At 39.5% G+C, this 24,641-nt stretch overlaps 1 protein-coding gene across 2 annotated transcripts in view; it reads left to right on the plus strand.

Annotated features, from left to right (window-relative positions):
* PDGFC (platelet derived growth factor C) overlaps positions 1-24,641 on the plus strand; it is a 254,424-nt gene that overhangs the window by 143,065 nt on the left and 86,718 nt on the right. For both annotated transcript variants that reach the window (XM_061384344.1, XM_061384345.1), the window contains one exon: positions 202-397. In XM_061384344.1, the coding sequence (XP_061240328.1) occupies positions 202-397 (196 nt within the window). The remainder of the gene's footprint in view (positions 1-201; positions 398-24,641) is intronic.

Raw genomic sequence — 24,641 nt, forward strand, 5'->3', positions numbered from 1 at the left:
CCCATATAAGATATTGACACGACTGCTTTGACCTCATTTCTTTTTTCAAGGTCATTTAAGGGTTGAGATCATTTAGTAATTACAGTTCATGGGAAACTTTGGACTTGTATCAGATACCTTTTTTTCCTGAAGTTATTTTGAAACCCATAATTTTTTACATCTATTCTAAGTGTGTGTCTTTGCTTCTGGTTCTACTTTTAGGTGTACAAGATCCCCAGCATGAGAGAATTATTACTGTGTCTACTAATGGAAGTATTCACAGCCCAAGGTTTCCTCATACTTATCCAAGAAATATGGACTTGGTATGGAGATTAGTAGCAGTAGAAGAAAATGTGTGGATACAGCTCACATTTGATGAGAGATTTGGGCTTGAAGACCCAGAAGATGACATATGCAAGTAAGTTATCATACTTGAAATTCCAACAAAGTAACAACTGTTACAGTCTTTCAGGATGCTTCATTCTGAGTGTGTGATTTTTAAATGCCATCTTTTGTCCTCTTATATTTTTCTGATCATCCAAGAAATTTACATCCTTGTTTAAGCTATGTTTCCATCTACTTCTGAAAATAGTTTGAGGTAATGTATGGCAAAAAAATGCATATAGAGTAAAGCAATTTAAAATATAGAATAGAGTAAAAAACCAAATAAAGGAATGTAAGTTGTGCCAGAGTTACCATTAGTGCCAAAAATTTTACTTTTAAACTTCCTCATAACCAAATCAATACGATAAACAGTAAGCTATTAAAAGAAAGAATAGTATCCATGGATATGTATTACCCATAGCATCCTATATCTACAGGGACACACACAGATACACACACACATACACACACACACACGGGACTCAGAAGTTTGAATATCATAAGAAAGAAATACAATTCTGAAAGCAGAATTAGAAATTTAGATTTGTATTATAGTTGACTAGGTAGACATTTATCATAATTCTCCTAGAAGCTTTCATGAACTAAAGTCAGCTGGAATATTTCACCCATGCAAAAGACCACCTACCGTATGTCATACAAATATTACTCTTTAAATCCTATGTGAATACACTTGTCAAGGTTGGGTGGTCTTATGGAAGATTTTTCACTTCATTGGCATTTGTATATCATGAAAATATTTTACTTGAGCTTCTTCGTGAGGGTCTTTATTTTCCCTTTGATATACAAGTTAAAAGAGAATTTTCGCTTTATGGTATATTACAGATAAATATTTCAATACAGATAAAATAAACTTTATACTTCACTGTCATCACAATTTGTATCTTTAACCTTTGTATATGTAGTTACTTTTTTCCAATTTCTTCTTTCTGTGGATAGCCACATTTAAGGTTAATTTTTCCTCTAACATCTCTAAACTTAAGCCTGGAAAACAAGAAGTTATTCTAGCTATTTTTGGAGATGGTGCTATTCATCCCTTCATTTTATAGATGAGCAAATGGGCCAGAGAAATCAAATAGCGACCCTGCATCTCATTCATAGTTTGTAACTCAACACATGCTAAAGTCCATTTTCCTAACAATCACAGAAGTGGTTTTCACCATTCTCTTCTGCACCTCTTGCCTTCTTTTCATGTGGAGTATTCCATAATGTTGTAGAAATTGCAGAGTTTAAGATCTGGCCCTCTTTGCAAAGTAGCAAGTTAACCTACAGCAGTCTCGTGGCCTGTGACCACAGACGGCAGACTCGAGGTTCCCAGGCCCAGGGTGGGTGACAGTGGCAGGAGTTCCATTCCCACAGGGCAGTGCCAGGAGGGCCATGTTATACCTGGGCGCCTGACAGTGTGTGCCAGGAGAGGTGGCGGGGTGTGTGCGTGTATGTGTGTGTGTGAGTGATGCATGTTGGTAGTTAGATCATACAAATAAACTTGTCCAGAATGCCCCTGTGACTCAATTTCACTCAGTATGAGACTTAAGAAAAGTTACTCTTCCAATAGTTCTGAAATCCTTTCCTTTTGCATCTCCTGGATTTCTTATTATTCCTGCAAACATAAATCATTTTCATAATTTTTTAAACCTGGTCTCTCAATTTTCTAAATAATTTTATCATGTGTACTTATCTCCCTATGTATTATCCTATAATTTTAAATATACTTTTGTCTGTTTTGAAGTATCTATCAATGTGATAATACTGTGTGTTTACTTTTATGATGATGTGCATGTGAAAACAGCAGAACTCGGCAACATGAGGTTTTCCAAGTTCATGTGGACTCAGAGAGATCAGATAGTTTGCCTTCCATGGTGTACAGTATCCATTATATAATTAGGCAACCTTTTCTCTTCTGCGCTGATGAAGCCTTGGCTTACTTCCAGCTTTTCTTGTCCAAAAGTGCAAGAAGTCTTTCTTGGCATTTATAGCTAACAATGGTATTACGTTCTTAAGACATTAATATTTTTAGCTTTATGAGGTAGAGTTAAATTATTTCTAAAAGTGACCAGTTTACAGTTCTACCAACAATATGTGAAATTTATTTTTCTGCATTCTTTGCAAGCTTTTGAATTGGCAATCATTTAATTCTGGGTAGAAGGATACGTATAAAATTATACCTCATTGTAAAATTTTGTTTCTCCTTCCTACCAATGAGATTGAAAATGTTCGTATTGTTATTGGCTGCTCAGAAATCCTTTACTGTGAAATGCCTGGTCGTGACTTTTGCCCAGATTTTACTGAACTCTCTGGCTGTTTAAATTTTGGTTTTCATATTTAAGTCCTTGATCCATCTGTAATTTATTTTGTCTATGAGAGGTTTTTCACTAGGGCATCTGATAGTGTCCTGACACTATATATTTAATAGTCAAACTTTCCTGCAATGAAAAAGGCCAGCTAACTTGCAGGTCAGATTTTGTATCTGATGTGGTCTGTGTCTGGGTTCTCTCTTCTTTCTCTGGCTTTATTTTGTCCTTCTGTGTACCAAGTTAATACTCCCTTGATTACAGTAGCCTTATAGAAGCTGGGTGATAGGGAAGTCACTTTGTTTTCCTCCTTTTGGAGCATCCTCAGTGTTTTACTTTTCACTGTATTTTTTTTTTTTTTACAAACAAGTTCCTTGAAACCTCCTGTTTCAATTTCATTGAAATTGTGTGGTATCTATAGATCATTTTGAAAAGAATTGACATCCTTATAGTAAAGAATCTTTGTCATTGAGAACTCTATGCATCTGCAGCTATCTAGGTATTGTTTGTTGTCTGTACAGTTTTAAACTATTCTTTATAGAAATATGAAGCACCATTATTTAATTTCTATGATCTCTATGTGGTTGTACATTTGCTAAGTCATGTCCAACTCTTGTGACCCCATGCACTGTAGCATGCCAGCTTCCTTTCTCCTCCACTGTCTCCTGGATATTGCTCAAATTCATGTCCATTGAATTGGTGGTGCTATCTAACCATCTCATCCTCTGCTACCCCTTCTCCTTTTTCCTTCAATCTTTCCCAACATCAGGCACTTTTCTAATGAGTTGTATCTTTGTATCAGATAGCCAGAATATTAGAGCTTCAGCTTCTGCAGCAGTCCTTCCAAAGAATATTCAGGATTGATTTCCTTTAAGATTGACTGGTTTGATCTCCTTGCAGTCCAAGGGACTCTCGAGAGTCTTCTCCAGCAACACAATTCAGAAGCATCAATTCATTGGCACTCAACCTTCTGTCGGAGAAGGCAATGGCACCCCACTCCAGTACTCTTGCCTGGAAAAATCCCATGGACGGAGGAGCCTGGTGGGCTGCAGTCCATGGGGTCGCTAAGAGTCGGGCACGACTGAGCGACTTCACTTTCGCTTTTCACTTTCATGCATTGGAGAAGGAAATGGCAACCCACTCCAGTGTTCTGGCCTGGAGAATCCCAGGGACAGAGGAGCCTGGTGGGCTGCCGTCTATGGGGTCGCACAGAGTCGGACACGACTGAAGCGACTTAGCAGCAGCAGCAACCTTCTGTATGGTCCAGCCCTCACATCCATACATGACTACTGGAAAAGCCATAGATTTGACTAGATGGACCTTTGTTGGAAAAGTGATGTCTCTGATTTTTAATACACTGTCTAGGTTTGTCATAGCTTTCCTTCCAAAGAGCAAGCATCTTTTAATTTCATGGCTGTAGTCACTGTTCCCAGTGATTTTGGAGCTGAAAAATATAGAATATGTCACTGCTTCTACTTGTTCCCCTTCTATTTGCCACAAAATGATGGGATAGGATGCCACAATCTTCATTTTTTGAATGTTGAGTTTTAAGCCAGATTTTTCACTCTGCTCTTCCATCCTCAACAAGAGGCTCTTTATTCCTCTTGACTTTTAACCTACTATTAGAAACGAAGATCATGGCATCCGGTCCCATCACTTCATGGGAAATAGATGGGGAAACAGTGGAAACAGTGTCACATTTTATTTTTGGGGGCTCCAAAATCACTGCAGATGGTGACTGCAGCCATGAAATTAAAAGACGTTTGCTCCTTGGAAGGAGAGTTGTGTCCAACCTAGATAGCATATTGAAAAGCAGAGACATTACTTTGCCAACAAAGGTTCGTCTAGTCAAGGCTATGGATTTTCCTGTGGTCATGTATGGATGTGAGAGTTGGACTGTGAAGAAGGCTGAGAGCCCAAGAATTGATGCTTTTGAACTGTGGTGTTGGAGAAGACTCTTGAGAGTCCCTTGGACTGCAAGGAGATCCAACCAGTCCATTCTGAAGGAGATCAGCCCTGGGATTTCTTTGGAAGGAATGATGCTAAAGCTGAAACTCCAGTACTTTGGACACCTCATGCGAAGAGTTGACTCATTGGAAAAGACTCTGATGCTGGGAGGGATTGGGGGCAGAAGGAGAAGGGGACAACAGAGGATGAGATGGCTGGATGGCATCTGACTCGATGGACATGAGTCTGAGTGAACTCCGGGAGTTGGTGATGGACAGGGAGGCCTGGCGTGCTGCGGTTCATGGGGTCGCAGAGAGTCGGACACGACTGAGCAACTGAACTGAACTGAACTGAGAATGGTATTATCTGCATATCTGAGGTTGTTGATATTTCTGCTAGCAATCTTGATTGTGGCTATGCTTCATCCAGCTTGGCATTTAGCATCGTATACTCTGCATAGAAGTTAAATGAGCAGGGTGACAGTATACAGCCTTGTCATACTCCTTCCAAATTTAGAACCAGTCAGCTGTTTCATGTCCAGTTCTAACTGTTGCTTCCTGCATACAGGTTTCTCAGGAGACAGGTAATGTGGTCTGGTATTCCCATCTCATTAAGAATTTCCAGTTTGTTGTGATCCAGACAGTCAAAGGCTTCAGAATGGTTAAGGAAGCAGAAGTAGATGTTTTTCTGGAATTCCCTTGTTTTTTCCATGATCTAACTGAATATTGGCAATTTGATCTCTGGTTCCTCTGCCTTTTTTAAATCTAACTTGTACATCTAGAAGTACTTGGTTCACTTACTGCTGAAGCCTAGCTTGAATGACTTTGAGCATAACTTTGCTAGCATATGAAATGAGGACATTTGTACAGTAGTTTGAACATTATTTGGCTTTGCCCTTCTTTGGGATTGTAATGAAAACTGAATTTTCCAGTCCTGTGGCCACTGCTGAGTTTTCCAAATTTGTTGATATATTGAATGCAGCACTTGCACGACATCATCTTACAGGATTTACAATAGCTCAGCTGGAATTTCATCACCTTCGGTAGTTCTGTTCACAGCAATGGCCCACTTGACTTCACACTCCAGGATATCTGGCTTCAGGTGTGTGACCCCACCATTGCAATTATCTGGGTCATAAAGACAGTTTTTGTATAGTTCTGTGTATTCTTGCCACCTCTTCCTAATCTCTTCTGCTTCTTTTAGGTCCTTCCTGTTTCTGTCCTTTATTTTGCCCATCCTTCCATGAAATATTCCCTTGATATCACCAATTTTCTTGAAGTAATCTCCAGTCTTTCCCATTTTATTGTCTTCCTCTGTTTCTTTGTGTTGTTTGTTGAAGAAGGCCTTCTCATCTCTCTTTGCTCCTCTCTTGAACTCTGCATTCAGTAGGGTATATCTTACCCTTTCTCTTCTCTTCGCTGCTATTTTTAAAGCCTTCTCAGACAACGTCTTTGCCATCTTGCATTTTTTTTTTTCTTTGAGATGGTTTTAAATACTGCCTTCTGTACAATGTTGTAAACCTCTGCCCATGGTTCTTCAAACACTTTGTCTACCATAATTAATCCCCTGAATCTATTTGTCACCTCCTCTGTATAATCATATGGGATTTGATTTAGGTCATACCTGAATAGTCTAGTGGTTTTCCCTACTTTCTTCAATTTAAGTCTGAATCTTACAGTAAGAAGCTCATGATCTGAGCCACAGTCAGCTCCAGGTCTTGTTTTTGCTGACTGTGTAGAGCTTCTCCATCTTTGGCTGCAAAGAACATGATAAGTCTGATTTCTGTGTTGACCATCTGGTGTGTACATGTGTAGAGTTGTCTCTTGCATTGTTGGAAAAAGGTGTTTGCTATTATCAGCATGTCCTCTTGACAAAACTCTGTTAGCCTTTGCCCTGCTTCATTTTGTACTTCAAGGCCAAACTTGCCTGTTACTCCAAGTATCTCTTGACTTCCTACTATGATTCAAAGGACATCCAGTCCCCTGTGATTTAAAGGACATTTTTTTTTGGTGTTGATTCTAGGTGTTGTTAGGTCTTTTAGAATCAGTCAACTTTAGCTTCTTCAGCATCAGTGCTTGAGGCATAGACTTGGATTAGTGTGATGTTGAATGGTTTGCTTTAGAAATAAAACAAGATTATTCTGTCATTTTTTAATTCACACCCAAGTACTGCATTTTGGACTCTTTTGTTGACTATGAGGGCTACTCCATTTCTTCTAAAGGATTCTTGCCTTTATTCAAATAAAGGTCATTATAAAGGTCAAATAAATGGTCATTTAAATTAAATTTGCCGATTCCTGTCCATCTTAGTTCACTGATTCCCAAGATTCCGATGTTCAATCTTGCTATCTCCTACTTGACCACATTCAGTTCCCTTGTGTCTCAGCTGGTAAAGAATCCACTTGTAATGTAGGAGACCTGGGTTCAATCCCTGGGTTGGGAAGATCTCCTGGATAAGGGAAAGGCTCCCACTCCAATATTCTGGCTAGAGAATTCCACAGACTGTATAGTCTACGGAGTCGCAAAGAGTTGGACATGACTGAGTGACTTTCACTTCACTGGACATAATATTCCAGGTTTCTATGCAATATGGTTCTTATGGTCTTTAGAGGTGGCTGCTAAAATCCCTTTTTAAAAATTACATTTCTAATTGTGTATTGCTGGTGTAAAGTAATGCAATCCATTTTTTTTTAATTTTATTTTATTTTTAAACTTTACATAATTGTATTAGTTTTGCCAAATATCAAAATGAATCCATTTTAGTATCAATCTTACATCTTGCAAACTTCCTAAGATCTTTGTTTAATAATTATTCTGGAAATTAATTTAGATTTATCCAAAAAATGATATGGTTTTTGAAAAAGATTTCTTTCTTCCATTCAGTTCTTTCAGACTCTGTTTTCTATTTCTTATTATGTTATTGAACACACGCGGAGATGTCTCTGACTTCTTGGATTTATTTAAGATTTATTTATTTATTTTTATATTTCTTTATTTTTGACTGTGCTGGTTCTTCATTCCTGGGTGTGGGCCTCCTCCAGTGGTGGTGTTGCACGGGCCTCTCATTGCAGTGGCTTCTCTTGTTTTGAAGCCTGGGCTGTATGGCGCGTGGGCTTCAGTAGTTTCAGTGCACAGGCTTAGTTGCTCTGTGGCATGTAGGATCTCCCAGACCAGGGAATCGAACCTGTGTCCCCTGCTGTGGCAGATGGACTCATTAACCACTGTACCACAAGAAGAGCCCTGGCTTCTTGATTTTATAGTTTGCTTCTTTAAAAATAAAATTTAAAATTTGGAGTAACTTTAGACTAAACAGTTCTACAAAGATGATCCAGAGAGTTTCCATATCCCCAGGTTTCCGCTCAGTTACATCTTATGTCATCACAGCATAGTTGCATACCTAAGAAGCCAGCATTCGTACAATACCATTAACTGAACTGCACACTTACACTGATGGCAGCAGGCGTTTTCACTCTGGGACCTTTTTCTGGCTCAGGATCCTTTCCAGGGTGATCGTTGTATTCATTCTTCAGACCTTACTTAGTCTCCTCCAACCTGTGAGTTTTTCCTTTTTTGTCTTTCATGACCTTGACAGTTTTGAAGAGTAGTGGTCAGGTATTTTGTAAAAGAGTCCTTGATTTAGGCTTTCCAGGTATTTCCCTATGAATATGCTGAGGTTATGGGTTTGGAGGAAAGGTTCCAAGGAAAGGTGATGCTCTTCTCCTGTTGTAGCGACGGGCACAGCCTACCGACTTCACTCATCACTGATGCTGTTAGTAGTGATCACTTAGGTTGGGCAGGCATCTCCCCTGGTGAAAAAATACATTTCCCTTTTATATGCTAGTTTTTGTAGGTATGTGACTAAGACCAGCCCATGTTCCAGCAGACAGTGACTGTTACACATCCTGGAGAGGGGAATATATACATAAATTATTTGGAATTCTTCAGTAAAGGAAAACTGTGCCTTTTCCTTCCCTGCCTTCTTTCCTTCCTTTTTCTCTTTATTTCTTCAATCATTTGTATCAGTATAGACTCACAGATTTATTTTATGCCATGTGTTATAATTCAGTGCTATTTTTATTTACTTTATTGTTGACATTGTTTCATCTTTGGCTGCTGAAAGTAGAACTTTTGTCGTTACACAACAAAATTGAGTATCATATTGATGAAATTTTCTTATATTATTTGAAGTATTTTGTTTATTGTTGTTGTTGTTTCTTACTTTTCTAAGAGGCATTTCCCCCTTGAGAAACGTTTTTTATTCTTTTAATTCAACTTTCAAAAATAAGTTCCAGACATAATGACATTTTATACTTCACCATGTGTCACCTAAAAACTAGGGTATTTCCTATGTGTTTTCAAAACCAGTGTCACATGCAAAAATGTAGCATTAATATAAAACTATTACCCAATGCATAGTTGATTTTCTCTTGTTTCCTATGATCCCAAAATGTTATCACTTCTTTATATTCTTTTTCTCTTATCATGTTATGACTCAGCAATCAATCAGTGATTCTCGTTGGTTATCAGAAATCTTTTCATGCCTTTTCTTGGTTTTCATGACATTGATATTTGTGAACAATCCAGCCCAATTGTTTTGTGGAATGTCTCTCAATTTCATGTCTGTGTGTGCCTTCATAATTAAGTCCTGCTGAAAGATCCTGGCCAGAATGTTCTGTAGGCGACATTCTGTAGAGTGCTTCTGACTGTTCACACTGCTTGCTTATTGCATATCCACAACATGATTTTGCTTTCTCAATCCTGGGTTTCATACATCCTGCCAAGTTTGATAATGTGGTATTTTTATTTTTGTCCATTTGAGGATGTTTTATAACATCCATCATTTTCTTATTTTAAACTATAGCTCATATAGAAGTATATCGTTCATTTTTCATGTTAAATGCATGAGGCTTTTTTTTTTTTTTCTTCCAATTTTATTTTATTTTTAAACTTTACATAATTGTATTAGTTTTGCCAAATATCAAAATGAATCCGCCACAGGTATACATGTGTTCCCCATCCCGAACCCTCCTCCCTCCTCCCTCCCCATACCATCCCTCTGGGCCGTCCCAGTGCTGTATAGAACAGTCTTATGGACTCTGTGGGAGAGGGAGAGGGTGGGAAGATGTGGGAGAATGGCAATGAAACATGTAAAATATCATGTAGGAAACGAGTTGCCAGTTCAGGTTCGATGCATGATGCATGAGGCTTTTTAAATGTATTTTTTATTGTAGATTTCTAAATTAATTGTGTTTTGGATAAAGAATATGGCCTGTCCATGATTATTTGAAATTTAAGACTTGACTTCCCTGACATGAGGTTTTTTTAAGTTTCCAAATGTACTAGTCTTCCATTGTGGGTACAACAGTGCATGTTATGTACGTTACATCAATTTTGGCAGTTGTGCTGATCACAACATCTGTATCTTTCCTGATTGTGGTTTTTTTTCTGATATACCAATTCCCCAGAGATGTGTGTCAAATTCCCCTAATAGAGAATAAAAGTATTTATCAGTTTCATCCTGTAGAACAGTCCACTCTTGTTTTTATATGTTATTAAATTGGGCCAGTTGGCACAAGCAGGCTCAGGCACCTGACCTTGTTTAATTTCTTTTAGTGTTTTGTTTTGACTTCGAAGTCTGCTGTGCCTAATATTGATATAACTGTGTCAGGTAATTGTGGTGGTTATTTGCATGACACTCTTTCCATTCTTCTACTTGGAATTTCCCCGTGCCCTTGTGCACGCGTGCATGTGTGTGTGTGTGTCTTTTGTTTGTCTCTTGTGAGAAGAACATAAGCAACTTTAAAAAGAAAAATTCAGTTATAAAGGCTTTGTATTGGGGATTAACATATATACACTACTATGTATAAGATAGATAACTAATGAGAACCTAAGGAGCACTACTCAGAGCACAGGGAGCTCTACTCAGTGTTCTGTGGTGACCTAAATGGGAAGGAAATCCAAAAAGAGGGGCTGCATATATATGTATAGCTGATTCACTTTACTATACAGCAGAAACTAAACTACAGTATTGCGAAGCTACTTTACTCCAATTTTACAAAAAGGATGTTAATACAGAATGACTTGTCTGATATAAAAATTGAATTATGAGCATATTTAAGAAAACCTTTTTATTATTATCACTTAGGTACTTAATTTAGCACATTGGTTCTGATTATGCAGACTTTAGATTCAGTGCTGCTGGTTCTTCTGTGCATTCCATTTACCCTTATGTTGCTGTTTCTCCCTTTCCTTTCTTGCATTCATTTAGTTTGTCTTCTTATTCCAGTTTTTTTTTCTACTGTCAATAATTTATACTAAAAGTGTGCACCAAGTTCTGCAGTTAAATGGTTACCTTAGAAATGCATATGGAACTCCATATGGAAGGCTAGTTCATGTTTACCTGACTTTCTCAAATAGAAAATTACCTGAGAACACTTGAACTTCCCAGGAACGCTGGCTGCCTGCCTCCCTGCTCTTAGTTCGCTAAGCTAGTTACACAGAACTGCACTTATTGCTCAGCATAGTCACAGGGATGATCTTCTTGATAAGCTCCAGCAGGGTCTGGGAAGGAAACACAAAACCAGACTTTGTTGAGGATTTGAAGTTTGGTTCAGAATGGATTTATCAGCCTTAGATTGGATTAAGAGTCGGGTAAGAATCAGGACATAATAGTTCAAAATTGATGCAAACAAAGCAGGGATTTTTAGGCTTGAGTTTCGTAGTGCTAGATAGTAACTGCTGGTGCTTTCAGTTGAAGGAGTTAGTGGTTCTTTGGGGGAAGTTCTTGTGATGAACCGGAGAAGGCAATGGCAACCCAACCCAGTACTCTTGCCTGGAAAATCCCATGGGTGTAGGAGCCTGGTAGGCTGCAGTCCATGGGGTCGCTAAGAGTCAGACACGACTGAGCGACTTCCCTTTCACTTTCATGCATTGGAGAAGGAGATGGCAACCCATTCCAGTGTTCTTGCCTGGAGAATCCCAAGGACGGGGGAGCCTGGTGGGCTGCTGTGTATGGGGTCGCACAGAGTCGGACACTACTGAAGTGACTTAAACAGCAGCAGCAGCTTGTAATGAACAGTAAAGTTATTTACCTTGGAAATAATGAAGACAGTAAAATAGTGATGCCCTGTTACTGTAACCACTTAGCTGGGTGGTTTCATCCTTATTGTCCACTCCTGATTAGTATGTGTTTGTTCCTGAGAATATTAGTTTTGTATTTTTTAATGTCACCAGTAAAACATTTGTTACTGTTATTTTGTATCATTAATAATTCTTTAGCTATTATATGTGCCTAAGTTTGGTGCCAATAATTGCTCCTTGAATTTCAGAATTTCGGTGGTAGGATTAGTTTACTTATTTAAGAATTGCCTTTTTAAAAGTCTCTTAAGTGAAGTTGGTAGTAAATACTCAAGTCTTGTGTATTTGAGAAATTCCTCTATTTCACCTTCATTCTTGGAAGTCAGTCAGACAGGATATAGGATTTTTGGTTGTGTGCTTATGTTTTCTCAACAGTGTGAAGATGCCACCTGCTGTCTATGGCTGTTGAGAAATTGTCCATCAGTTTAATTGTTGACATCTAGCTGTAGTCTCCCCTCAAGGGGTAGATTTTTCAGAGTGACAGGGAAAGATGGAGCAAGGGTCCAGCCTTGGGTCCCGGACTACTTGTGACCCATTAACCTCCCACCCCAGTCATCCATTGCCATTGCCCACAGAGAGGCTCAGCAGATGCCTACAGGGCCCAGAGTGTATTCACCTCCCCGAAATCTTGGTTCCTTTTCTTGTTTGTACTTCAGAGAATTTTATTTTCTTGATGGTTCAGGACTGCGTCAAAAACAATGATTTTCTTTTCATCATTTCTTCAACAATTTTTATTGTAACACACCAAGGGGAGTTTCTCTGCCTGACTTTGTCCACCAGGGAGCTGGAAGTTGCACTGTTTCCAGCAAAACCAAGTCCCTCCTAACAAGGCATAGTATTCTCAGGTTCAACTACAAAGTTGAATTTTTTAAAATGACCAGATGGACTCTTCTCCAAGACAGGACTGGAGAACTAAATTATAGATGTGTCCTGGATAAAATTCACCTCCAGAATTTAAACTGCCTCAGTGTCAATATTCTCTCAAGGCTGGATCATAGGAGAATCCAGAAAATATGACTCACTGTTTCAGAGGCATCTTTAAAACAGGGTAGCAGGATGAGGTGTGTGACTTTGACCCCCATGGCCTTTCTGGCTTCTCAAATCATCTTTTATTTAAAAAGAGAGAGAGAGGGGGAGTTGTGTTTTTATGCTACTGAGGGTTGACATTACTACTGAGAACAAAGCAAGTCAAAGGAAAGTTAGGTTTTGTTGATTTTCTAGCCTGAGAAGATGTTCAGGCAACATGGTGGAAGGTGTTGGTGTGTGTGTGTGGGCATGCACGTGTACACACTTGGTGTAAAAATTGCCAAAATAGGTCTTGTCTTTCAGTACTGTGTATGCATATGTGGTTCTTATATGAGTGACACATGGTGTCCTTAAGAAGGAACTCTTGTGGTGGAATAGTCTTAACATTTTTTTGTTTATTAATCTGATGTAAACAATTTATACAGATTGGTGGTACATTATATTTTACAAAGAGAAAGACCATAAAGGACAGAGTGTGGAAGAGAATGGGGTGCCCAGCAGTGCCTCTGTATAACTGAATCATTTTGCTGTATAGCAGAAATTAACACAACATTGTCAGTCAACTACAATTCAGTTTTAAAAAATAGTGGCTCTTTTCCACCAAAACAGCTGAATTTCTTTTGGAAGAAATGCTATCATCCAGTGTGGAAAACTGTGAATGATAAAAATGCTAAATCTACTAAACGAACACATTTTTTAATATTTAGAATTTAAGATGATCAAAATGGTTAGTTTCCTTTAAAATGAAAAAGAAATATTTTGGACATTTTCCCTCACTTCCTGCTGTTCATAATAGCATCAATGTGGCACTGTGGTTTGCTCATTTATTTGCTGTCAATCCAGTAGGCACTGGCTGAGCCCTGTGGAAGGTGTGTGGGAGTGGTGTGGGGCAGAGGTGAAGAGGAGGTAACTTGTGTCCTCAAGGAGCTCATAATCTGTTTAGACACAGACAAGTAAATAGACAATTAAAATGAAATGCCGCCAGTCTCAGAAGATGGTAAACAGAGAGCACAGTTATGACTATAACTGATTGTATTTAGATTGCTTTGTTGACCCCCTTCTAATTCAGACTGTAGCTGTGTATTTTACTAGCCACAGTCTATAAATAATTATTATTAATTTATTATGGAGAAATTGGGTGCACAAATTAAACTTCCCATGCAGACTTCAAAAACTCATTTTTTTCAGAACTAATTTTTTAATATATCCCCATAATAGATGTAACTTTCAAGCATATGATATATTTCATAAGTTAATTTTACAATGACAGTGCGAGCTCTAGGTGATAAAATTTTAAGGAAAAAGAGGTATTTTGTGAAAAGGAATAAAGTTATCTCTTAGTTTAACTGAAATAAAAGAAAAAAATACATTTAGCCATTCATGACCTTGGAAACACATCAATGTGTGTCCTAAGAATTTAGTTTTCAAGCAGAATGTTTTCATGAGCCCCTTAAAATTGTGAAAGAAAGGAAAAAAAGTAGTAGTCGCTATTTGGTATAAATGACCTGTGATTTTAGCCCTGAGACATCCAAAGGCACCCCATGAAGCCAGTTGCATACATACCTAATTCCCAGTTGGAGTCTGCAGAACTGGGGCTCAGAATGACTAGCTGAGAATGGACCTCTAATTCGGCATTCCAGTCCTATTCAGGATTGCAAGAAGCACTTAGGTGAGAGAAAAATGTCTGTGCCTTTTTAAGGGGCCCTGTGGGAGTCTTGCTGTGAGATCAAGTTCAGTTCAGTTCAGTTCAGTTGCTCAGTTGTGTCTGACTCCCTGCGACCCCATGAACCGCAGCACACCAGGCCTCCCCAAACTCATGTCCATTGAGTCAGTGATGCCATCCAACCGTCTCATCCTCTCTCGTCCCCTTCTGCTCCTGCCCTCAATCTTTCCCAGCATCAGGGTCTTTTCAGATGAATCAGCTCTTCATATCAGGTGGCCAAAGTATTGGAGTTTCAGCTTCAACATCAGTCCTTCCAATGAACACCCAGGACTTTTGTCTAATATTATAGGTGATGGTAGGCTTCCCAGGTGGTACTAGTGGTAAAGAACCCACCTGCCGATGCAGGAGACATAAGAGATGCGGGCTCAATCCCAGGATCAGGAAGATCCCCTGGAGAAGGGCATGGCAACCCACTACAGTATTCTTGCCTGGAGAATACCCAGGGACAGAGGAGCCTCATGGGCTACAGTCCATGGGGTTGCAAAGAGTCAGACACGGCTGAAGCAACTTAGCATGTAGCACACACATAGGTGATGGTATGGGGAGTGCCTACCTCAACCTCTGGCAAGGGGTAAGGGACCCAGGTTTGCTTGGAGCATTTATTATCTGTCCCCAAGACTTTCCTGAACGTTTATCTGTGCCAGTCATGTGCAGCCTGGTTGCCTACGCTGGTCACTGCTTTTTGGGGCAAACGGGGCGGGTTCACTGGAGGAGACCACGAGGGCAAATGTAGGGTCTCCTCCACCACCTGTCATGATTAGAAAGTAATCAGTTACCATCCAGAAGGATTGGAATACAGCATGTGTCCAGCCTAAAGAATAGCTAAAACATCACTGCTGCTGCTGCTGCTGCTAAGTCACTTCAGTCATGTCCGACTCTATGTGACCCCATAGACTGGACTAAAAACATCACCAGCTGACCAGAACTTAGTGGGTACTCAGTAAGAGCTGGTTAAAATTAGAAGAATTTTAAAGAGGAATAGTCCTCCAAACAGATTTAGACTGTTAAAAGTGGGGAAAAATGTGCCTATGATGAGTTGGCCTGGACCATGGGATGCCCTGGATGTGAGGCAGGGATTTGACTGTCCTAGTGGCAGGGTCCACCTGTGAACCCCCAGCCAATGGATTTGGACTCCCTTCTCTTGCTCTCAGAAGTTGAGGGTTTTGTTGCAGAACAGAGTGTGGACCGGAAGTGAATATGGCCAAAGCCATGCAAAATAGGTTGGAAGAGACTTTAATAAAGGCGCTTAAAACAGTTGAAGAAATTGTGTTATTTTCAAACACAAAATTCTCTTGTTGAGATTTCCTCAGACCTACTCTTGCCTCGTTATTTTCTGTGTGGTCTTATCACAGAAAGCACATTTCTCTCTTCCCACCCCTCCTTTCTTGTGAAAGCTCCATGTGAGTGGAGGGGTGGGGAGATAGGGAGCGTGCCCACGCATGTGAGTGCAAAGAAAGACAAATATCATATGATATTGCTTATATGAAATTTAAAAAAAGTGCTACAAGTGAACTTATTTATAAAATGGAAATAAAGCCACAGATATAGAAAACAAACCTATGGTTACTAAAGGGGAAAGGGGGGGAGGGATGAACTGGGAGACTGGGATTGACATATACACACTGCGATATATAAAACAACCAATAAGAACCTTCTGTATAGCACAGGAAACTCTACTCAATACTCTGTAATGACCTACATGGGAAAAGAATCAGAAAAAGAGTGGATATATGTGTACGCATAATTGATTCACTTTGCGGGACACCTGAAACTAACACTGTAAATCAACTATACTCCAATAAAAAGTTTTTAGAAAGGAACTCTACACTGGGTTCAATGCTTTGTTATTTCGAAGCTACATTCCCTTTTGCCCCAGGGACACAAGTCTGGGGAGGAACCAAACAACCAATTTCAAAATTGCTGACAATAGACAGTGAAAGTGTTAGTCACTCAGTGGTGTCTGATTCTGTGCAACCCCATGGACTGTAGCCTTCCAGGCTCCTCTATCCATGGAATTCTCCAGGCCAGAATACTGGAGTGGGTAGCCATTCCCTTCTCCAGGGGATCTTCCCAACCCAGAGACTCAAACACAAGTCTCCTGCATTGCAGGCAGACTCTTTACTGTCCGAGCCACCAGAGAAGCCTGAAAATAAAAAAATTTATATTAAAGACAAACCATGGAATCATCTAGGATGTTGAATGGCCTCTCTGTTTTAGAAAAGAGATGGACTTCCTCACTTTTCATTGGGATAAGTCAGGGGCAAGGATACACACCAGAGTTTCGTAAAGTCTGGGAATAATACTATAATTCTGCTACAGGAGTGCCAGGACAGAATAAATTCCCCTAATAGGTAATGACATCAGTTGAAAGATAGTGGGATTCATACCAGAAGAGTAACTTTTAAGATTATTTACTTTCAAGTAACCACAAGTAATTAGCTGGTAACCAACTGAAAAAGAAATGTTTGGATCTGTTCTTGAATATTTCAGGGATGAACTTCATCCAGGTTTCGAATGATGCCACCAACTCTGTCTCTTTCTCTGACTCCATGGACTTGCTTCAGTCTCAATCTGTTTTCATAAAATCTCAGAGCAAATCAGGAAAGCACCAAGATATTAGCACTTCCAATCTTTGAATGAGACTGGAACTTTTCCTGCAAAAGTTTTTGAAATAATTTTCTTTCAATTTTATTGAAGTATAGTTGATTTACAATGTTGTGTTAATTTCTGCTGTACAGCAAAGTGATTTAGTTATATGTAGGTATACATTCTTTCTCATGTTCCTTTCTGTTAGACTTTATCACAGGATACTGAATATATCGATAGTTCTCTGTCCTATACAGTAGGATCTTGTTGTTTATCCATTCTATATATAATAGTTTGCATCTACTAATCCCCAAACTCCATTCCATCTCTCCCCCACACTCCTCCGCCTTGGGAATCACACCCCTCTTTGGAAAAGTTTTGATTGGGCTGGTTTGAACCAAGTATCTGTCCCTGGACCAGTTGCTCTAGGGGGAACTAAGAACAGGTACTGTGCTTCCCAGTTGGCTCAAACGGTAAAAAATCCACCTGGAATGTAGGAGAGCCAGGTTTGATCCCTGGGCAGGGAAGATTCCCTGGAGAAGGGAATGCCTACCCACTCCAGTATTCTTGCCTGGCAAATTCTACAGACAAGGAAGCTTGGTGGGCTCCAGTCCATGGGGTCAAGAGTTGGACACGACTGAGTGACTAACACTTTCACTTCACTTCAGGAGAAAGTGTTACTATGCTTGGCAAGATTTTGGTTACTTGCCCATCCTGAAATTAAGTGGTGGTTTGTATTGCTGGAGAAATGATTCCTGAAAGCAAAACTTTGTTTTTTTCACCAGAAAGTGCTGATGGTGCAAAAATAACCATCTCCTCTCTTGGTGTTAAACCCAAAATAAGTTAAGTGCAGCTTTCAAATGTACACTTACAGTTTTCCTCACCTGCACTTCTGGCCACAGAATGAAGCTTTCTTTAGAGTGGAGACTTTGCCTGTGCCCTTTCAAGCCACTCTTCTGAGTATAGTGAGCTCAGTGGCATAATTTATAGTTTCATCATCCTTTGACCTCTGTAGCAATTACTTTTGTAACTTAGAAAAAAGTCATCATTTCCAAGAGGGCTTAAAATGAAGGGTGGGGATGTGACCAAGTCTGAGATCAAGGGACTCTGCTCTTGGCTAATGAGATGTTTTGATTTTATGTTTTGAAATATTCAAAATCAACATTCCAGCAGAGGAAGAATGGATCCCGTAACTCCCAGAACCATGTCAGCTCACCCGGTGCCACTGTCTCCAGCCCACTATATCTGTTCCCTGTCTTACCTCATCACTCCCTACTCCCAGCATCTCCCTCTCTTGCCTGCGTTCCTTCTCCCACCTTCCCTGTTGATTGCCCCGCTCTGACTTTCCTGCATTTATTCTGGAAGATTCTGAGAGTCTGCACTCCATGAGAATTTGGGGGATATCTGAGCACCCTGCTCTGGGCCTAGTCTTTATTTTCAGCTCCTGTTGTGTCTTCCCTCAGGGCAATGCTGAAGCCTCCTGCTTGTCCAAGTGGCACAATGACTTACACGTGGATAACTTCTGTGACCAAAGAAATACCCATGTGACTAGCTAGCTATCTAGTAATCCATCTGTATCATTTCACCCCGAAAGAAAAACCAAGCAAGAGCAATACAGCACCAATCATTAATAATAAAAGATTTCTATGTGGACAAGTCTTAGATACTCTGCGCTGGTCTTTCTTTTCTTAACATATTCAATGTTTTATTGGGCTTTTTCGGTAGTTGTATCTTCAGTATTAAATTCTTCTTATTATATTGCTTTATGAGCTTTCAAATGGCATCCTTTCCTCAGTTCCTGTAGCTGTGACTCTTGGGGAGCTAGACTGTGCTCAGTTCCATTTAGTGGACAGCCTGAGTTATAAAGAAGTCAACCTTTAATTTTTTTAAAATGTTTTTACTGTGGTAAAAGTCACATAATATGTAAAAAATGCTATTACGTGCTATATTGACCATATTTAACTGTACATCTCAGTGGCACTAATTCCATGTTGCGCAAATCTCACCATCATCCATCTCCGGAGCTTTTCTCATTCCTAACCTGAACTCTGTCCCCATTAAACACTGTCACCATTTGCCCTCTCCACCCCCACCCCCAATCCCTAACCTCTACAAAAGTAGTTTCAGATTCTGTGCATTTGACGGTTCTATGTACCTCGTATAAGTGGAATCGAATTTTATTTGTCTGCACCTGATGTGGATTGGAATGCATTTTTAAGGTTGACTTAATATATGTCCTACAAATAGATTGCACTTTCTTTTTTTACCCCCAGTGCTGTACAGTGTGCTCTCATTAGTTATCTACTTTATACACAGTATCAATAGTGTAGGGCTTTCCTGAAGCCTCAGTGGTAAAGAATCTATCTGCAGTGTAGGAGACCCAGGTTCAATCCCTGGGTTGGGAGGAAACCTGGAAAAGGAAATAGCAACCCATTCCAGTATTCTTGCCTGGAAGATCCAATGGACAGAGGAGCATGGCAGTTTACAGTCTATGGGGTATCAAGAGTCAGACATGACTTAGCAACTAAACCACCACCACCACATCAATAGTGTATGTATATCAGTACCAATCTCTCAATTCCTCCCATCCTTCCCTTTCCCTCTTGGTGTCCATACATTTGTTCTCTGTGTCTCTGTCTCTATTTCTGCTCTGCAAATAAGTTCATCTGTACCATTTTTCTGGAACTTCCCAGGTGGCACCAATGGCAAAGAACCCGCCTGCCAATGCAGGAGATGTAAGAGACATGAATTTGATCCTTGAGTTGGGAAGATCCCCATGAGAAGGGCAAGGCAACCCACTCCAGTGTTCTTGTCTGGAGAATTCTTTGGATAGAGAACCCTGACGGACTACAGTCCATAGGTTAACAAAGAGTTGGACACGACTGAAGTGACTTAGCAGGCAGACACCATTTTTCTAGATTCCACACATATGCATTAACATACAATATTTTCTGACTTACTTCACTCTGTGTAACAGTCTCCAGGTCCATCCACATCTCTACAAATGGCACAATTTCGTTTCTTTTTATGTCTAAGTAATATTCCAGTGTATATATGTACCACATCTTAAAGAAATCAGTGTTTACTGTTGGGCTCTGTGGGAGAAGGCAAAAGTGGGATGATTTGAGAGAACAGCACTGAAACATGTATATTATCATATGGAAATAGATCGCCAGTCCAGGTTCGATGCATGAGGCAGGGTGCTCAGAGCTGGTACACTGGGATTACCCTGAGGGATGGGATGGGAAGGGAGGTAGGTGGGAGGGTCAGAATGGGGAACACATGTACATCCATGGCTGATTCATGTCAATGTATGGCAAAAACTACAACAATATTGTAAAGTAATTAGCCTCCAATTAAGTTTTTTTTTTTTAATTTAAAAAACGAAGTCAGTCTTTAAATAGGCCACCTCCTCTGCTTTTGTAGGACAGAGATACTGGCTGAGGATTTATTTCTAGTTGATGGATGGAATTGTTTCTAAGTATTATTTGATTTCTCCTCTAAGGTTTCTGCCAGAATGAATCAAGACACATAACTTTCACATAATGATTGTTGTTTTGCTATGCAATTAACAGATAAAGGTTAAATTAAGATATCACAAAACCCTCTCAAGTTAAGCTTAAAAGATTTCATTGCACCTAATTCACATATGGGACTTCCCAGGTAGCACTAGTGGTAAAGAACCCACCTGACAATGCAGGAGATACAAGGGATCTGGATTCAGTCCCTGGGTGGGGAAGATCCCCTGGAGGAGGGCATGGCAACCCACTCCAGTATTCTTGCCAAATAATCCCATGGACAGAGGAGCCTGTCAGGCTAGAGTCCATAGGGTCACAAAGAGTTAGACGTGACTGAAGTGAATTAGCATACATGCATGCAATTCACCTATGAAGGTAGAAAAGGGAAGTTAAGGACTGCTTCTCAGCCTCCTTCACTGTGTTGGTTAGGCTGACACCTCTGTTTTCAGCAGAAGGAATGATGTGACCATTTATCTCCTGGTCCGTGAATATGACATGAGTGATACGTGTATGTGAATATTCAGTTCAGTTCAGTTCAGTCTCTCAGTCGTGTCCGACTCTTTGCGACCCCATGAATCACAGCACACCAGGCCTCCCTGTCTATCACCAACTCCCGGAGTTCACTCAAATTCATGTCCATCGAGTCAGTGATGCCATCCAGCCATCTCATCCTCTGTCATCCCCTTCTCCTCCTGCTCCCAATCCCTCCCAGCATCAGAGTCTTTTCCAAAGAGTCAACTCTTCGCATGAGGTGGCCAAAGTATTGGAGTTTCAGCTTCAGCATCAGTCCTTCCAATGAACACCCAGGACTGATCTCCTTTAGAACGGACTGGTTGGATCTCCTTGCAGTCCAAGGGACTCTCAAGAGTCTTCTCCAACACCACAGTTCAAAAGTATCATTTCTTTGGCACTCAGCTTTCTTCACAGTCCAACTCTCACATCCATACATGATCACTGGAAAAAGCATAGCCTTGACTAGATGGACCTTTGTTGGCAAAGTAATATCTCTGCTTTTTAATATGCTGTCCAGGTTGGTCATAACTTTCCTTCCAAGGACTGTCTTTTAATTTCATGGCGGCAATCACCATCTGCAGTGAATATTATAGTGGTACTAATAGTATATGTATATAAGTATGATATGAATAGTGTCTGTATTTGAATATTATGATATGAATGGTACATTTATATGAATTTATAGTTATATGAATAGTGTCTGTATAGGAATATTACAGTGATATACAGTATATGTATATGAATATTATAATGATGTGAATTGTATGTGTGTATGAATATGATAATGATATGCATAGAGTGTGCATGTGAATATTATAGTGATATGTGCAGTATATGTATATAAATATGATGATATGCATAATGTATTTGAATATCATAATGATATGACTAGTACACAAGTATGGATATTATGACAATGTGAATAGTATGTATACATGAATATTGTAGTAATATGAATTGTGTATGTATATGAATATTATAATGATATAAATGGTACATATATATGAATATTATAATGATGTGATTGTTCATGGGTATGAATATATAAGGATGTTAATAGGATGTGTATATGAATATGATAATATGCATACTGTGCATATATTAATATATAATGGTATGCATACTGTGTGTATATTAACATTATGATGGTACTACTATTCAGATATGAATACTTATCACCATGCAGATGAGGCAGACTTGCTGTGAGCCCCAGCAGACTGATTCTGTGCAGACAGAAGCAACTCTGATCACTCACTGAAACAGAGAAAGAATAAGGGAAAGGGATTTTCTGTTGGTATGTAGAGTCTCTCATAGAAATCAGAGAGAATGTTCTTTTATTGAATTAGAATAATTAAAGAAAAATGCTATGGAAAGGACCTCACTTTCACATTTCATTAAATGAAATCAAAGGAACCTCACCTTAACTTGGCGCAATGCTTTAAAAGCAAGGGTTTATGGTACTTGTAACTTTCCTACAAATGAGAAGAAATGAAATATTGGTGACAGATGTGTGTTGTGTAAACCAGAGGTTCCCAACCCCCTGTTAGGAACTGGGCTGCACAGCAAGAGGTGAGTGGTGGGCAAGCAAGTGAAGCTTCACCTGTATTTCCAGCTGCTCCCCATCACATGCATTACTGCCTAAGCTCTGCTTCCTGTCAGATCAGCGGTGGCATTAGATTCTCATAGGAGTGAGAACCCTTCTGTGAACTGCACATGCCAGGGATCTAGGCTGTGCACCCCTTTTGAGAATCATCCAGAAACCATTCTCCTCCTCCTCCTCCCCTACCCCTACTACCACCATCAATCCATGGAAAAATTCCCTGAAACCAGTCCTTGGTGCCACAACGTTTGGGAATCGCTGGTATAAGCCACCACCTGACTTGAGAACAATTGTGGAGACCTCTGTGTTCTTAGATATCCACTCAGAGGAGGGCAGAGTAGAAAGAAGGCAGGAGTCCTGCCCCATGGAATGGACTCTGTGAACTCCAGTTCAGAGCAATTGGATGGTTACTAATCTAGGGAGCTGCTTCTTTTTATGTAGACACAGAGAGATGTTCTTACCCACAGTAATGTACACCTTCTTTCATTTCTATCCATAGAAAAAAATTACTGGTACACAGAGCTGTATGTTTCTATTCTCTTACTATTTATAAAATCATGGAGGAGATGGTAAGGAGAGTATATTCTTTCTTATGCGTCAAGGTGAAATTCCAAATGCATTTTTCTGTGGTCATAGTATTGAGACTGCTAGTTTGGCAAATGGAGAAATTTGCACTTTGCTCCAGGTAACATACTAATGACTGATTTTTTTAGTAGGATGAGTTGGCCACTTACGAACAGGAGAGAGCTTAAGGTCCTAGGAAGAACACCAGCTTGGAATGCCTGACATGTTTCAGATCTAGCTCTGTCCTTTACTATTAACCACATGCCTTTGTTTACATTACTGAGACAATTTTATCAGAATACTCTTAAAATAAAATAAAATAGGACTGGGTCCCAGTTGAAGATACAAGTCTCTTCCAACAGTGAAAGATCTGTGTTTCCTCAGAATATCCACATGTATAGTATGGTCACACAAACATTTGTTTTACCTTTATCCAAATAAGTAATGTTTTATAAAAGGTATTTGAAAATATTAAAGTATAAGATAATACTATAACTTTTTTGTTCCAATGGGGGGGTGGAAATCACTTCATAGTTGTTAAACTGTAGTTTGATATATGATTATTTGAAGTAAAATATTGATTTTTTTGAAATATATTTTATTTACAATGCTTTGTTAATTTCTGCTGTACTGCAAAGTGATTCAGTTATATATGTGTCGTGTGTGTGTATTATTTTTAATATTCTTTTCCTTTATGGTATATCGCAATGATATTAAAGATATTAAATAGACTTTACTATACTATACAGTAGGACCTTATTGTTGATCCATTTTCTGCATAATAGTTTGCATCTGTCCTAATTTTCCCTGTCCCCATCTTGTCACCATAAGTTTGTTCTTTAGGTCTGTGAGTCTGTTTCTATTTTGTAGATAAGCTCATTTGTAACATAGTTCATATTCCTTTAAATTTAATTGAATAGGACAGAAATTTCACTACCCAGAAATCTCTAAGGTACTTAGGTGTTCTGTGGTCAGTTTTAAACTCTTAACTGTATGGTTCAAGCCCATGACAAATCCCCAAGTGTAATAGAACCGGCAATTCTGATGAACGTGCTGCGACAGTCAGGTAATCAGAAAAGGATTTATGCATTGCATGAAGTACATATTGAGACTTTGTTGCTCAAAGATTTTCCCCCTAAGGTGACTCCTCATAGCTGTTTCCAGCACTTGGAACACTGTCTGAATACATTTTCGAGTATCAAGTAGACGGTGCTCCCTGTCTGCCAAAAAACACAGATCGTTCCCCCATATGGCAGCTGACTTAACCCCCGACTTCTTTCTCAGCTGAAACCCCGTGCACTGACTTCAAAAACTTCACCCACTTCTTGACCTTTCTATCTGTGGCTCTCCATCTCT

This window comes from Bos javanicus, chromosome 17, assembly GCF_032452875.1.
Source record: "Bos javanicus breed banteng chromosome 17, ARS-OSU_banteng_1.0, whole genome shotgun sequence".
Taxonomy (NCBI): Eukaryota; Metazoa; Chordata; class Mammalia; order Artiodactyla; family Bovidae; genus Bos; species Bos javanicus.